Source organism: Pimephales promelas, chromosome 15 (assembly GCF_988280905.1).
Source record: "Pimephales promelas chromosome 15, fPimPro1.hap1.1, whole genome shotgun sequence".
In the NCBI taxonomy this organism is placed as follows: domain Eukaryota; kingdom Metazoa; phylum Chordata; class Actinopteri; order Cypriniformes; family Leuciscidae; genus Pimephales; species Pimephales promelas.
Genome location: NC_142783.1, coordinates 312,221 through 329,036, shown reverse-complemented (window position 1 = coordinate 329,036; position 16,816 = coordinate 312,221). Strand labels below are relative to the sequence as shown.

The 16,816-nt window shown below is 37.6% G+C and overlaps 1 protein-coding gene across 1 annotated transcript in view; it reads left to right on the top strand.

The window, feature by feature from the left end:
- Positions 1-16,021, top strand: part of ttc8 (tetratricopeptide repeat domain 8) — a 32,994-nt gene extending 16,973 nt beyond the window's left edge. Inside the window, exons 12-15 of the mRNA XM_089119991.1 lie at positions 13,503-13,677; positions 14,657-14,779; positions 15,053-15,136; positions 15,438-16,021. Coding sequence (XP_088976117.1) covers positions 13,503-13,677; positions 14,657-14,779; positions 15,053-15,136; positions 15,438-15,554 — 499 coding nt within the window. The 3' untranslated portion in view covers positions 15,555-16,021. The remainder of the gene's footprint in view (positions 1-13,502; positions 13,678-14,656; positions 14,780-15,052; positions 15,137-15,437) is intronic.
- Positions 16,022-16,816: the final 795 nt, after the last annotated feature.

Here is a 16,816-nt window from a genome sequence, read left to right as displayed (position 1 = left end):
TGTTCAGTGATGGTAAACAGTAAAGTGTTCAGTGGAGGTAAACAGTAAAGTGTTCAGTTGAGGTAAACAGTAAAGTGTTCAGTGATGGTAAACAGTAAAGTGTTTAGTGGAGGTAAACAGTAAAGTGTTCAGTTGAGGTAAACAGTAAAGTGTTCAGTGATGGTAAACAGTAAAGTGTTCAGTGGAGGCTAACAGTAAAGTGTTCAGTTGAGGTAAACAGTAAAGTGTTCAGTGGAGGTAAACAGATAAGTGTTCAGTTGAGGTAAACAGTAAAGTGTTCAGTTGATGTAAACAGTAAAGTGTTCAGTGATGTAAACAGTAAAGTGTTCAGTGATGTAAACAGTAAAGTGTTCAGTGATGTAAACAGTAAAGTGTTCAGTGGAGGCTAACAGTAAAGTGTTCAGTTGAGGTAAACAGTAAAGTGTTCAGTGATGGTAAACAGTAAAGTGTTCAGTGATGGTAAACAGTAAAGTGTTCAGTGGAGGTAAACAGTAAAGTGTTCAGTTGAGGTAAACAGTAAAGTGTTCAGTGATGGTAAACAGTAAAGTGTTCAGTGATGGTAAACAGTAAAGTGTTCAGTGATGGTAAACAGTAAAGTGTTCAGTGGAGGCTAACAGTAAAGTGTTCAGTGGAGGTAAACAGTAAAGTGTTCAGTGATGGTAAACAGTAAAGTGTTCAGTTGAGGTAAACAGTAAAGTGTTCAGTTGAGGTAAACAGTAAAGTGTTCAGTGGAGGTAAACAGTAAAGTGTTCAGTGGAGGTAAACAGTAAAGTGTTCAGTTGAGGTAAACAGTAAAGTGTTCAGTGATGGTAAACAGTAAAGTGTTCAGTGATGGTAAACAGTAAAGTGTTCAGTGATGGTAAACAGTAAAGTGTTCAGTGATGGTAAACAGTAAAGTGTTCAGTGGAGGTAAACAGTAAAGTGTTCAGTGATGGTAAACAGTAAAGTGTTCAGTGATGGTAAACAGTAAAGTGTTCAGTGGAGGCTAACAGTAAAGTGTTCAGTGGAGGTAAACAGTAAAGTGTTCAGTGATGGTAAACAGTAAAGTGTTCAGTGATGGTAAACAGTAAAGTGTTCAGTGATGGTAAACAGTAAAGTGTTCAGTGGAGGTAAACAGTAAAGTGTCCAGTGATGGTAAACAGTAAAGTGTTCAGTGATGGTAAACAGTAAAGTGTTCAGTGGAGGTAAACAGTAAAGTGTTCAGTGGAGGTAAACAGTAAAGTGTTCAGTGGAGGTAAACAGTAAAGTGTTCAGTGATGTAAACAGTAAAGTGTTCAGTGATGGTAAACAGTAAAGTGTTCAGTGATGTAAACAGTAAAGTGTTCAGTGATGGTAAACAGTAAAGTGTTCAGTGGAGGTAAACAGTAAAGTGTTCAGTGGAGGTAAACAGTAAAGTGTTCAGTGATGTAAACAGTAAAGTGTTCAGTGATGGTAAACAGTAAAGTGTTCAGTGATGGTAAACAGTAAAGTGTTCAGTGATGGTAAACAGTAAAGTGTTCAGTGATGGTAAACAGTAAAGTGTTCAGTGGAGGTAAACAGTAAAGTGTTCAGTGGAGGTAAACAGTAAAGTGTTCAGTGGAGGTAAACAGTAAAGTGTTCAGTGGAGGTAAACAGTAAAGTGTTCAGTGATGGTAAACAGTAAAGTGTTCAGTGATGGTAAACAGTAAAGTGTTCAGTGGAGGTAAACAGTAAAGTGTTCAGTGGAGGTAAACAGTAAAGTGTTCAGTGATGGTAAACAGTAAAGTGTTCAGTGGAGGTAAACAGTAAAGTGTTCAGTGATGTAAACAGTAAAGTGTTCAGTTGAGGTAAACAGTAAAGTGTTCAGTGATGGTAAACAGTAAAGTGTTCAGTGATGTAAACAGTAAAGTGTTCAGTGATGTAAACAGTAAAGTGTTCAGTGGAGGTAAACAGTAAAGTGTTCAGTGATGTAAACAGTAAAGTGTTCAGTGGAGGTAAACAGTAAAGTGTTCAGTGATGTAAACAGTAAAGTGTTCAGTGGAGGTAAACAGTAAAGTGTTCAGTGATGTAAACAGTAAAGTGTTCAGTTGAGGTAAACAGTAAAGTGTTCAGTGATGGTAAACAGTAAAGTGTTCAGTGATGGTAAACAGTAAAGTGTTCAGTGATGGTAAACAGTAAAGTGTTCAGTGGAGGTAAACAGTAAAGTGTTCAGTGATGTAAACAGTAAAGTGTTCAGTGGAGGTAAACAGTAAAGTGTTCAGTGATGGTAAACAGTAAAGTGTTCAGTGGAGGTAAACAGTAAAGTGTTCAGTGGAGGCTAACAGTAAAGTGTTCAGTGGAGGTAAACAGTAAAGTGTTCAGTGGAGGTAAACAGTAAAGTGTTCAGTTGAGGTAAACAGTAAAGTGTTCAGTGATGGTAAACAGTAAAGTGTTCAGTGATGGTAAACAGTAAAGTGTTCAGTTGAAGTAAACAGTAAAGTGTTCAGTTGAGGTAAACAGTAAAGTGTTCAGTTGAGGTAAACAGTAAAGTGTTCAGTTGAGGTAAACAGTAAAGTGTTCAGTGGAGGTAAACAGTAAAGTGTTCAGTTGAGGTAAACAGTAAAGTGTTCAGTGATGGTAAACAGTAAAGTGTTCAGTGGAGGTAAACAGTAAAGTGTTCAGTGGAGGTAAACAGTAAAGTGTTCAGTGGAGGTAAACAGTAAAGTGTTCAGTGATGGTAAACAGTAAAGTGTTCAGTGATGGTAAACAGTAAAGTGTTCAGTGGAGGTAAACAGTAAAGTGTTCAGTGATGGTAAACAGTAAAGTGTTCAGTGGAGGTAAACAGTAAAGTGTTCAGTGGAGGTAAACAGTAAAGTGTTCATTGATGGTAAACAGTAAAGTGTTCAGTTGAGGTAAACAGTAAAGTGTTCAGTGATGGTAAACAGTAAAGTGTTCAGTGGAGGTAAACAGTAAAGTGTTCAGTGGAGGTAAACAGTAAAGTGTTCAGTGGAGGTAAACAGTAAAGTGTTCAGTGGAGGTAAACAGTAAAGTGTTCAGTTGAGGTAAACAGTAAAGTGTTCAGTGATGTAAACAGTAAAGTGTTCAGTGGAGGTAAACAGTAAAGTGTTCAGTGATGGTAAACAGTAAAGTGTTCAGTGATGGTAAACAGTAAAGTGTTCAGTGATGGTAAACAGTAAAGTTTTCAGTGATGGTAAACAGTAAAGTGTTCAGTGATGGTAAACAGTAAAGTGTTCAGTGATGGTAAACAGTAAAGTGTTCAGTTGAAGTAAACAGTAAAGTGTTCAGTTGAGGTAAACAGTAAAGTGTTCAGTTGAGGTAAACAGTAAAGTGTTCAGTGGAGGTAAACAGTAAAGTGTTCAGTTGAGGTAAACAGTAAAGTGTTCAGTGATGGTAAACAGTAAAGTGTTCAGTGATGTAAACAGTAAAGTGTTCAGTGGAGGTAAACAGTAAAGTGTTCAGTGGAGGTAAACAGTAAAGTGTTCAGTGGAGGTAAACAGTAAAGTGTTCAGTGATGGTAAACAGTAAAGTGTTCAGTGGAGGTAAACAGTAAAGTGTTCAGTTGAGGTAAACAGTAAAGTGTTCAGTGATGGTAAACAGTAAAGTGTTCAGTGGAGGTAAACAGTAAAGTGTTCAGTTGAGGTAAACAGTAAAGTGTTCAGTGATGGTAAACAGTAAAGTGTTCAGTGGAGGTAAACAGTAAAGTGTTCAGTGATGGTAAACAGTAAAGTGTTCAGTTGAGGTAAACAGTAAAGTGTTCAGTGATGGTAAACAGTAAAGTGTTCAGTGGAGGTAAACAGTAAAGTGTTCAGTGGAGGTAAACAGTAAAGTGTTCAGTGGAGGTAAACAGTAAAGTGTTCAGTTGAGGTAAACAGTAAAGTGTTCAGTGATGTAAACAGTAAAGTGTTCAGTGATGGTAAACAGTAAAGTGTTCAGTGGAGGTAAACAGTAAAGTGTTCAGTGGAGGTAAACAGTAAAGTGTTCAGTGGAGGTAAACAGTAAAGTGTTCAGTTGAGGTAAACAGTAAAGTGTTCAGTGATGTAAACAGTAAAGTGTTCAGTGATGGTAAACAGTAAAGTGTTCAGTGGAGGTAAACAGTAAAGTGTTCAGTGGAGGTAAACAGTAAAGTGTTCAGTGGAGGTAAACAGTAAAGTGTTCAGTTGAGGTAAACAGTAAAGTGTTCAGTGATGTAAACAGTAAAGTGTTCAGTGGAGGTAAACAGTAAAGTGTTCAGTTGAGGTAAACAGTAAAGTGTTCAGTGGAGGTAAACAGTAAAGTGTTCAGTGGAGGTAAACAGTAAAGTGTTCAGTGGAGGTAAACAGTAAAGTGTTCAGTGATGGTAAACAGTAAAGTGTTCAGTTGAGGTAAACAGTAAAGTGTTCAGTGATGGTAAACAGTAAAGTGTTCAGTGGAGGTAAACAGTAAAGTGTTCAGTGGAGGTAAACAGTAAAGTTTTCAGTGGAGGTAAACAGTAAAGTGTTCAGTGGAGGTAAACAGTAAAGTGTTCAGTTGAGGTAAACAGTAAAGTGTTCAGTGATGTAAACAGTAAAGTGTTCAGTGGAGGTAAACAGTAAAGTGTTCAGTTGAGGTAAACAGTAAAGTGTTCAGTGGAGGTAAACAGTAAAGTGTTCAGTGGAGGTAAACAGTAAAGTGTTCAGTGATGTAAACTGTAAAGTGTTCAGTGGAGGTAAACAGTAAAGTGTTCAGTGATGTAAACTGTAAAGTGTTCAGTGGAGGTAAATAGTAAAGTGTTCAGTGAGGTAAACAGTAAAGTGTTCAGTTGAGGTAAACAGTAAAGTGTTCAGTGATGTAAACAGTAAAGTGTTCAGTGATGTAAACAGTAAAGTGTTCAGTGATGGTAAACAGTAAAGTGTTCAGTGATGTAAACAGTAAAGTGTTCAGTGGAGGTAAACAGTAAAGTGTTCAGTGGAGGTAAACAGTAAAGTGTTCAGTGATGTAAACAGTAAAGTGTTCAGTGATGTAAACAGTAAAGTGTTCAGTGATGGTAAACAGTAAAGTGTTCAGTGATGTAAACAGTAAAGTGTTCAGTGGAGGTAAACAGTAAAGTGTTCAGTGGAGGTAAACAGTAAAGTGTTCAGTGGAGGTAAACAGTAAAGTGTTCAGTGGAGGTAAACAGTAAAGTGTTCAGTTGAGGTAAACAGTAAAGTGTTCAGTGGAGGTAAACAGTAAAGTTTTCAGTGGAGGTAAACAGTAAAGTGTTCAGTGATGTAAACAGTAAAGTGTTCAGTGGAGGTAAACAGTAAAGTGTTCAGTGGAGGTAAATAGTAAAGTGTTCAGTGATGTAAACAGTAAAGTGTTCAGTTGAGGTAAACAGTAAAGTGTTCAGTTGAGGTAAACAGTAAAGTGTTCAGTGATGTAAACAGTAAAGTGTTCATTGATGTAAACAGTAAAGTGTTCAGTGATGGTAAACAGTAAAGTGTTCAGTGGAGGTAAACAGTAAAGTGTTCAGTGGAGGTAAACAGTAAAGTGTTCAGTTGAGGTAAACAGTAAAGTGTTCAGTGGAGGTAAACAGTAAAGTGTTCAGTGGAGGTAAACAGTAAAGTGTTCAGTGATGTAAACAGTAAAGTGTTCAGTGGAGGTAAACAGTAAAGTGTTCAGTGGAGGTAAACAGTAAAGTGTTCAGTGATGGTAAACAGTAAAGTGTTCAGTAGAGGTAAACAGTAAAGTGTTCAGTGGAGGTAAACAGTAAAGTTTTCAGTGGAGGTAAACAGTAAAGTGTTCAGTGGAGGTAAACAGTAAAGTGTTCAGTTGAGGTAAACAGTAAAGTGTTCAGTGATGTAAACAGTAAAGTGTTCAGTGGAGGTAAACAGTAAAGTGTTCAGTTGAGGTAAACAGTAAAGTGTTCAGTTGAGGTAAACAGTAAAGTGTTCAGTGGAGGTAAACAGTAAAGTGTTCAGTTGAGGTAAACAGTAAAGTGTTCAGTGATGTAAACAGTAAAGTGTTCAGTGGAGGTAAACAGTAAAGTGTTCAGTTGAGGTAAACAGTAAAGTGTTCAGTGGAGGTAAACAGTAAAGTGTTCAGTGATGTAAACTGTAAAGTGTTCAGTGGAGGTAAACAGTAAAGTGTTCAGTGATGTAAACTGTAAAGTGTTCAGTGGAGGTAAATAGTAAAGTGTTCAGTGAGGTAAACAGTAAAGTGTTCAGTTGAGGTAAACAGTAAAGTGTTCAGTGATGTAAACAGTAAAGTGTTCAGTGATGTAAACAGTAAAGTGTTCAGTGATGGTAAACAGTAAAGTGTTCAGTGATGTAAACAGTAAAGTGTTCAGTGGAGGTAAACAGTAAAGTGTTCAGTGGAGGTAAACAGTAAAGTGTTCAGTGATGTAAACAGTAAAGTGTTCAGTGATGTAAACAGTAAAGTGTTCAGTGATGGTAAACAGTAAAGTGTTCAGTGATGTAAACAGTAAAGTGTTCAGTGGAGGTAAACAGTAAAGTGTTCAGTGGAGGTAAACAGTAAAGTGTTCAGTGGAGGTAAACAGTAAAGTGTTCAGTGATGTAAACAGTAAAGTGTTCAGTGATGTAAACAGTAAAGTGTTCAGTTGAGGTAAACAGTAAAGTGTTCAGTGATGTAAACAGTAAAGTGTTCAGTGGAGGTAAACAGTAAAGTGTTCAGTTGAGGTAAACAGTAAAGTGTTCAGTTGAGGTAAACAGTAAAGTGTTCAGTTGATGTAAACAGTAAAGTGTTCAGTGGAGGTAAACAGTAAAGTGTTCAGTGGAGGTAAACAGTAAAGTGTTCAGTGATGTAAACAGTAAAGTGTTCAGTGGAGGTAAACAGTAAAGTGTTCAGTGGAGGTAAACAGTAAAGTGTTCAGTGATGTAAACAGTAAAGTGTTCAGTGGAGGTAAACAGTAAAGTGTTCAGTGATGTAAACAGTAAAGTGTTCAGTTGAGGTAAACAGTAAAGTGTTCAGTGGAGGTAAACAGTAAAGTGTTCAGTGGAGGTAAACAGTAAAGTGTTCAGTGGAGGTAAACAGTAAAGTGTTCAGTGGAGGTAAACAGTAAAGTGTTCAGTGGAGGTAAACAGTAAAGTGTTCAGTGGAGGTAAACAGTAAAGTGTTCAGTGATGTAAACAGTAAAGTGTTCAGTGGAGGTAAACAGTAAAGTGTTCAGTGGAGGTAAACAGTAAAGTGTTCAGTTGACGTAAACAGTAAAGTGTTCAGTGAAGGTAAACAGTAAAGTGTTCAGTGGAGGTAAACAGTAAAGTGTTCAGTGGAGGTAAACAGTAAAGTGTTCAGTGGAGGTAAACAGTAAAGTGTTCAGTGGAGGTAAACAGTAAAGTGTTCAGTGGAGGTAAACAGTAAAGTGTTCAGTTGAGGTAAACAGTAAAGTGTTCAGTGGAGGTAAACAGTAAAGTGTTCAGTTGAGGTAAACAGTAAAGTGTTCAGTTGAGGTAAACAGTAAAGTGTTCAGTGGAGGTAAACAGTAAAGTGTTCAGTTGAGGTAAACAGTAAAGTGTTCAGTGGAGGTAAACAGTAAAGTGTTCAGTTGAGGTAAACAGTAAAGTGTTCAGTGGAGGTAAACAGTAAAGTGTTCAGTTGAGGTAAACAGTAAAGTGTTCAGTGGAGGTAAACAGTAAAGTGTTCAGTGGAGGTAAACAGTAAAGTGTTCAGTTGAGGTAAACAGTAAAGTGTTCAGTGGAGGTAAACAGTAAAGTGTTCAGTGGAGGTAAACAGTGAAGTGTTCAGTTGAGGTAAACAGTAAAGTGTTCAGTGGAGGTAAACAGTAAAGTGTTCAGTTGAGGTAAACAGTAAAGTGTTCAGTTGAGGTAAACAGTAAAGTGTTCAGTTGATGTAAACAGTAAAGTGTTCAGTGATGTAAACAGTAAAGTGTTCAGTGGAGGTAAACAGTAAAGTGTTCAGTTGATGTAAACAGTAAAGTGTTCAGTGGAGGTAAACAGTAAAGTGTTCAGTTGATGTAAACAGTAAAGTGTTCAGTTGAGGTAAACAGTAAAGTGTTCAGTTGATGTAAACAGTAAAGTGTTCAGTTGAGGTAAACAGTAAAGTGTTCAGTGGAGGTAAACAGTAAAGTGTTCAGTGATGTAAACAGTAAAGTGTTCAGTGGAGGTAAACAGTAAAGTGTTCAGTGATGTAAACAGTAAAGTGTTCAGTGATGTAAACAGTAAAGTGTTCAGTGATGTAAACAGTAAAGTGTTCAGTTGAGGTAAACAGTAAAGTGTTCAGTGGAGGTAAACAGTAAAGTGTTCAGTGGAGGTAAACAGTAAAGTGTTCAGTTGAGGTAAACAGTAAAGTGTTCAGTGGAGGTAAACAGTAAAGTGTTCAGTTGAGGTAAACAGTAAAGTGTTCAGTTGAGGTAAACAGTAAAGTGTTCAGTTGAGGTAAACAGTAAAGTGTTCAGTGGAGGTAAACAGTAAAGTGTTCAGTTGAGGTAAACAGTAAAGTGTTCAGTGGAGGTAAACAGTAAAGTGTTCAGTGGAGGTAAACAGTAAAGTGTTCAGTGATGTAAACAGTAAAGTGTTCAGTGGAGGTAAACAGTAAAGTGTTCAGTGGAGGTAAACAGTAAAGTGTTCAGTGGAGGTAAACAGTAAAGTGTTCAGTGGAGGTAAACAGTAAAGTGTTCAGTTGATGTAAACAGTAAAGTGTTCAGTGGAGGTAAACAGTAAAGTGTTCAGTTGATGTAAACAGTAAAGTGTTCAGTTGAGGTAAACAGTAAAGTGTTCAGTTGATGTAAACAGTAAAGTGTTCAGTTGAGGTAAACAGTAAAGTGTTCAGTGGAGGTAAACAGTAAAGTGTTCAGTGATGTAAACAGTAAAGTGTTCAGTGGAGGTAAACAGTAAAGTGTTCAGTGATGTAAACAGTAAAGTGTTCAGTTGAGGTAAACAGTAAAGTGTTCAGTTGAGGTAAACAGTAAAGTGTTCAGTTGAGGTAAACAGTAAAGTGTTCAGTGGAGGTAAACAGTAAAGTGTTCAGTTGAGGTAAACAGTAAAGTGTTCAGTGGAGGTAAACAGTAAAGTGTTCAGTGGAGGTAAACAGTAAAGTGTTCAGTGGAGGTAAACAGTAAAGTGTTCAGTGATGTAAACAGTAAAGTGTTCAGTGGAGGTAAACAGTAAAGTGTTCAGTGGAGGTAAACAGTAAAGTGTTCAGTGGAGGTAAACAGTAAAGTGTTCAGTGGAGGTAAACAGTAAAGTGTTCAGTGATGTAAACAGTAAAGTGTTCAGTGATGTAAACAGTAAAGTGTTCAGTGATGTAAACAGTAAAGTGTTCAGTTGAGGTAAACAGTAAAGTGTTCAGTTGAGGTAAACAGTAAAGTGTTCAGTGGAGGTAAACAGTAAAGTGTTCAGTGGAGGTAAACAGTAAAGTGTTCAGTGGAGGTAAACAGTAAAGTGTTCAGTGGAGGTAAACAGTAAAGTGTTCAGTTGAGGTAAACAGTAAAGTGTTCAGTGGAGGTAAACAGTAAAGTGTTCAGTTGAGGTAAACAGTAAAGTGTTCAGTGGAGGTAAACAGTAAAGTGTTCAGTTGAGGTAAACAGTAAAGTGTTCAGTTGAGGTAAACAGTAAAGTGTTCAGTTGATGTAAACAGTAAAGTGTTCAGTGATGTAAACAGTAAAGTGTTCAGTGGAGGTAAACAGTAAAGTGTTCAGTTGATGTAAACAGTAAAGTGTTCAGTGGAGGTAAACAGTAAAGTGTTCAGTTGATGTAAACAGTAAAGTGTTCAGTTGAGGTAAACAGTAAAGTGTTCAGTGGAGGTAAACAGTAAAGTGTTCAGTGATGTAAACAGTAAAGTGTTCAGTGATGTAAACAGTAAAGTGTTCAGTGATGTAAACAGTAAAGTGTTCAGTTGAGGTAAACAGTAAAGTGTTCAGTGGAGGTAAACAGTAAAGTGTTCAGTGGAGGTAAACAGTAAAGTGTTCAGTTGAGGTAAACAGTAAAGTGTTCAGTGGAGGTAAACAGTAAAGTGTTCAGTTGAGGTAAACAGTAAAGTCTTCAGTTGAGGTAAACAGTAAAGTGTTCAGTTGAGGTAAACAGTAAAGTGTTCAGTTGAGGTAAACAGTAAAGTGTTCAGTGGAGGTAAACAGTAAAGTGTTCAGTTGAGGTAAACAGTAAAGTGTTCAGTGGAGGTAAACAGTAAAGTGTTCAGTGGAGGTAAACAGTAAAGTGTTCAGTGATGTAAACAGTAAAGTGTTCAGTTGAGGTAAACAGTAAAGTGTTCAGTGATGTAAACAGTAAAGTGTTCAGTGATGTAAACAGTAAAGTGTTCAGTTGAGGTAAACAGTAAAGTGTTCAGTGATGTAAACAGTAAAGTGTTCAGTTGAGGTAAACAGTAAAGTGTTCAGTGATGTAAACAGTAAAGTGTTCAGTGGAGGTAAACAGTAAAGTGTTCAGTGATGTAAACAGTAAAGTGTTCAGTTGAGGTAAACAGTAAAGTGTTCAGTGATGTAAACAGTAAAGTGTTCAGTGATGTAAACAGTAAAGTGTTCAGTTGAGGTAAACAGTAAAGTGTTCAGTGATGTAAACAGTAAAGTGTTCAGTGATGTAAACAGTAAAGTGTTCAGTGGAGGTAAACAGTAAAGTGTTCAGTGATGTAAACAGTAAAGTGTTCAGTGATGTAAACAGTAAAGTGTTCAGTGATGTAAACAGTAAAGTGTTCAGTGATGTAAACAGTAAAGTGTTCAGTGATGTAAACAGTAAAGTGTTCAGTTGAGGTAAACAGTAAAGTGTTCAGTGATGTAAACAGTAAAGTGTTCAGTTGAGGTAAACAGTAAAGTGTTCAGTGATGTAAACAGTAAAGTGTTCAGTGGAGGTAAACAGTAAAGTGTTCAGTGATGTAAACAGTAAAGTGTTCAGTTGAGGTAAACAGTAAAGTGTTCAGTGATGTAAACAGTAAAGTGTTCAGTGATGTAAACAGTAAAGTGTTCAGTTGAGGTAAACAGTAAAGTGTTCAGTGATGTAAACAGTAAAGTGTTCAGTGATGTAAACAGTAAAGTGTTCAGTGGAGGTAAACAGTAAAGTGTTCAGTGATGTAAACAGTAAAGTGTTCAGTGATGTAAACAGTAAAGTGTTCAGTGATGTAAACAGTAAAGTGTTCAGTGATGTAAACAGTAAAGTGTTCAGTTGAGGTAAACAGTAAAGTGTTCAGTGATGTAAACAGTAAAGTGTTCAGTGATGTAAACAGTAAAGTGTTCAGTTGAGGTAAACAGTAAAGTGTTCAGTGATGTAAACAGTAAAGTGTTCAGTGATGTAAACAGTAAAGTGTTCAGTGGAGGTAAACAGTAAAGTGTTCAGTTGAGGTAAACAGTAAAGTGTTCAGTGGAGGTAAACAGTAAAGTGTTCAGTGGAGGTAAACAGTAAAGTGTTCAGTGATGTAAACAGTAAAGTGTTCAGTTGAGGTAAACAGTAAAGTGTTCAGTGATGTAAACAGTAAAGTGTTCAGTGATGTAAACAGTAAAGTGTTCAGTTGAGGTAAACAGTAAAGTGTTCAGTGATGTAAACAGTAAAGTGTTCAGTTGAGGTAAACAGTAAAGTGTTCAGTGATGTAAACAGTAAAGTGTTCAGTGGAGGTAAACAGTAAAGTGTTCAGTGATGTAAACAGTAAAGTGTTCAGTTGAGGTAAACAGTAAAGTGTTCAGTGATGTAAACAGTAAAGTGTTCAGTGATGTAAACAGTAAAGTGTTCAGTTGAGGTAAACAGTAAAGTGTTCAGTGATGTAAACAGTAAAGTGTTCAGTGATGTAAACAGTAAAGTGTTCAGTGGAGGTAAACAGTAAAGTGTTCAGTGATGTAAACAGTAAAGTGTTCAGTGATGTAAACAGTAAAGTGTTCAGTGATGTAAACAGTAAAGTGTTCAGTGATGTAAACAGTAAAGTGTTCAGTTGAGGTAAACAGTAAAGTGTTCAGTGATGTAAACAGTAAAGTGTTCAGTGATGTAAACAGTAAAGTGTTCAGTGATGTAAACAGTAAAGTGTTCAGTTGAGGTAAACAGTAAAGTGTTCAGTTGAGGTAAACAGTAAAGTGTTCAGTGATGTAAACAGTAAAGTGTTCAGTGATGTAAACAGTAAAGTGTTCAGTTGAGGTAAACAGTAAAGTGTTCAGTGATGTAAACAGTAAAGTGTTCAGTGATGTAAACAGTAAAGTGTTCAGTGATGTAAACAGTAAAGTGTTCAGTGGAGGTAAACAGTAAAGTGTTCAGTGAGGTAAACAGTAAAGTGTTCAGTTGAGGTAAACAGTAAAGTGTTCAGTTGAGGTAAACAGTAAAGTGTTCAGTGATGTAAACAGTAAAGTGTTCAGTTGAGGTAAACAGTAAAGTGTTCAGTGATGTAAACAGTAAAGTGTTCAGTTGAGGTAAACAGTAAAGTGTTCAGTGATGTAAACAGTAAAGTGTTCAGTTGAGGTAAACAGTAAAGTGTTCAGTTGAGGTAAACAGTAAAGTGTTCAGTGGAGGTAAACAGTAAAGTGTTCAGTTGAGGTAAACAGTAAAGTGTTCAGTGATGTAAACAGTAAAGTGTTCAGTTGAGGTAAACAGTAAAGTGTTCAGTGGAGGTAAACAGTAAAGTGTTCAGTTGAGGTAAACAGTAAAGTGTTCAGTGATGTAAACAGTAAAGTGTTCAGTGATGTAAACAGTAAAGTGTTCAGTTGAGGTAAACAGTAAAGTGTTCAGTGATGTAAACAGTAAAGTGTTCAGTGATGTAAACAGTAAAGTGTTCAGTGATGTAAACAGTAAAGTGTTCAGTGGAGGTAAACAGTAAAGTGTTCAGTGATGTAAACAGTAAAGTGTTCAGTGGAGGTAAACAGTAAAGTGTTCAGTTGAGGTAAACAGTAAAGTGTTCAGTGATGTAAACAGTAAAGTGTTCAGTGATGTAAACAGTAAAGTGTTCAGTGATGTAAACAGTAAAGTGTTCAGTGGAGGTAAACAGTAAAGTGTTCAGTGATGTAAACAGTAAAGTGTTCAGTGGAGGTAAACAGTAAAGTGTTCAGTGATGTAAACAGTAAAGTGTTCAGTGATGTAAACAGTAAAGTGTTCAGTGATGTAAACAGTAAAGTGTTCAGTGATGTAAACAGTAAAGTGTTCAGTGGAGGTAAACAGTAAAGTGTTCAGTGATGTAAACAGTAAAGTGTTCAGTGATGTAAACAGTAAAGTGTTCAGTTGAGGTAAACAGTAAAGTGTTCAGTGATGTAAACAGTAAAGTGTTCAGTGATGTAAACAGTAAAGTGTTCAGTGATGTAAACAGTAAAGTGTTCAGTGGAGGTAAACAGTAAAGTGTTCAGTGATGTAAACAGTAAAGTGTTCAGTGGAGGTAAACAGTAAAGTGTTCAGTTGAGGTAAACAGTAAAGTGTTCAGTGATGTAAACAGTAAAGTGTTCAGTTGAGGTAAACAGTAAAGTGTTCAGTGATGGTAAACAGTAAAGTGTTCAGTGGAGGTAAACAGTAAAGTGTTCATTGATGTAAACAGTAAAGTGTTCAGTGATGTAAACAGTAAAGTGTTCAGTGAGGTAAACAGTAAAGTGTTCATTGATGTAAACAGTAAAGTGTTCAGTGATGTAAACAGTAAAGTGTAAGCCTCTCTGTGGTTGTCTCCAGGCGTTTGCTGCAGATGGGGGTGTTTAACTGCCAGCTGTATAATAACCTGGGCTTGTGCTGCTTCTACGCGCAGCAGTATGACATGACGCTGTCCTCCTTCGAGCGAGCACTAGCCCTGGTGTCCAGCGACGAGGAGCAGGCCGATGTCTGGTACAATCTGGGTCACGTTGCAGTGGTGAGCAGAAACACTCACACAGGCTTTAGGTCACATGTATGACAGTCTGCAGACGAGGAAGAGCCTGGCCCGAATCAATCCCTGTCCCGAGGACTGAGTTCACTCAGCAGTTCTGACTTACTCTGACACGATTTAGATACTTGGTAATTCATATCGAGTCAGATTCACTCAATGAAACCAAACCTTTAACAGAACATCAAAAGGCAGGTATACTTCTACAAACAAAGTGTAATGACTGTACATTGACTTTACAAATGACTTTACAATTTTATCCCTGTTTTACTGTAGATTTTCTGAGATTTTTCTATATCAGCATAATCAAGAAATTTGTGTTTCTAATAAAATAGCACATGGATTGAGAAGGAAAAGTATTAAAGTTGTGGCATTGTGAGAGGTAGGGTATCATCAAAGTGTGAGTTGGTTCACAAATTGAGTCCAGGCAGACATCAAGTCACTGGTTTCTTTTAATAGATCAACTCAAAACTCAAAACATTCTGTTCCATAACCAAAAACTCTTCCAGCTTCACTTCATGCTTCTCAAACAAAACAGACCGTCTCTCTCTGTTCTCAGCTCATTAACAGCTTTTCTCCTTCACTCACAACAGCTGCGTCCCCACCCCTGAGGAACCTGGTAACTGTAGTCTGGGACGAGGTGGCCATCTTGGTTTGTAGTCCCCATGGCGTAACCACCTAGATGGCACATACCTTGTCTCTATGACATTCCCGCTCACGATGCCACAAAGTATTAAATGTTGCCATTGTGTCCAAAGCAGAAACATTGGATACACTTCATTTGTACTGAGTAATACGAATTACCTACATGTACTTTAGAGTTATGGTTAGGGTACGGTTTAGTTACTTGCGATTACACATAAATTACTGTTAGATAAGTTACTAAAAATAAAGTGTTACTTAATTTGATGGATAATCTAATTCCATGAGTCAAGTTATTAATCATATAGATGTGTGTGTTGCGCAGGGCATTGGTGACTTGACTCTGGCTTACCAATGCTTCAAACTGGCCTTGGCTTTCAACAACAACCATGGAGAAGCTTACAATAACTTGGCCGTATTAGAGCTACGGAAAGGCCGAATCGAGCAGGTCAGTTTAGTCTTCCCTAACAGTCTCATGATAGCTAACGTAATCACCACACACACACACACACACACACACACACACACACACTACACGGCATTTGCTCAATGTTTCTTGAGCTTGTAAATCTGAATCAGTCAAATTGAGGTTTGTGAACTCTTGTGTCAATACTCTGCCCTAAACTGGTTCAGGTGTGTTCAAACTGCCCTCAGCTCTCCCAAGGGTGAATCTTGCCACCATTTTAAACAGTGCCGTAACTGGACTTGTGTTTTGTCCCAGGCGAAAGCTTTCCTGCAGACGGCTGCTGCGTTGTCTCCTCACATGTACGAGCCACACTTTAACTTCGCCACCCTCTCTGAAAAGGTACGATGTGTGTTACAGTGTGTTACTCTCTCTCTGTGTGTGTGTGTTACTCTGTGTGTGTTGACTCTGATGTTTGTTACTCTGTGTGTGTGTGTGTTGACTCTGATGTTTGTTACTCTGATGTGTGTAACTTTGTGTGTGTTACTCTCTCATTGTTTTAAGACTATATTCCTTCTTTATGTTTTATTACCTTAAACTATAATTATTACTAATTGAAACGACAAAAATGAAGCCATATTTAAAGCCTTATTTACAGTAGGTGAGGGGTATATTTCCAGCTAAATGTCTGTTTGTGCTGAAGGTTGGAGATGTTCAGAGCAGTTTCGCGGCCGCTCAGAGATCTGAGGACGCGTTCCCTGAACACGTGGACACTCAGCAGATCCTGAAGAACCTCCGACTGCACTTCTCCACGCTATAGCCCTCAGCGGATCCTCCAGCAGACACATGCATGTCTATCACCCCTGACATGACTGTAGAGCGCTTTGGGTGAACAGTAGTGCAGATGAGGAAAAAACGCTTCAGAAATGCGTCATTCATTCATTTACAAAAATTAAAATGATCATAAAAATGGCATTGTTTTGTTAGTCCTGCTTTGAGGTGGCTCCATCACTATATGTTTATTACATTTACATTACATTTAATCATTTAGCTGACATTTTTATTGAAAATGACTTGTTTAAAAGAGCAATAGAAGTCACGATACAGTCAAAGCAACATTATTCAGACACATTCAACATTTCTCACATTATCAGTTTATTCGCTATAGTTTAGAAAATGGTAATGAAATATGAGCAGAACTATCAGATATTATCAGATCAGTTGGGTCTGTGTACTTTTGATCATTTCTTTTCCTGTTTGGAATGGAATAACGAGAAATGAAAACCAGCTCGTTTCTTCAGGTGTTTTAGTTTAAATCATGTAATCATGTAAGAATCATGTAAGATTCTGGCCAAAACTGGTACTGCAATCACTTTCAAATGACTGTAGAGCGGCGTATCCCCTCCACCCTGTCTTCAAAATATGTTCTTTTGTGTTCCAGAGGAGAAATCATGGTTACGGTTGTATTTCTATTTGAGCTCGGTCCGGCACAGCGACAAACCATTCTTGGCCCGGAATTGACCTTATGCCCAGCTGCGCTACTTCCTGAACTTCAGCCAGCTCATTGTTTCCTGTCTGCCATTATTGGCCGAACTTGATTAATTCAGGTGTGTCTGATTATTGTTGCCGTGACTACTGAGGTCAAGCACACCTGAATTAATCAATTTGGCCAATAATGGCAGACAGGAAACAAGGAGCTGGCTGAAGTTCAGGAAGTAGCGCAGCTGGGCATAAGGTCAAATCTCAGCACGGTTGGCTGAAGCGTGTAGTGCGTATGTTGTGATGTAGCTGACCTTTCTGTTTCATTATGGAATTGGACTCAGATCCACCATTAAAGCATGCTCAAATCGGTGTCATAACCATTAGTTTACAAACCTCCATATGATGAGTCATACTTTGATGTAAATACAGTGAGCTTTGCAAACGGTTGTGGATATAGGCCTCTCACAGAGGAAGGTTGATTTGTCAAACAAGCAATGACAAGTGTCTCAATTACTTCGATAACAGACAGAAAAAAGTCATCTGGGAAATCATTAAACTCTGAGGACTAATTATGGCCATGATGGTTTGCTGTTGAGTGAA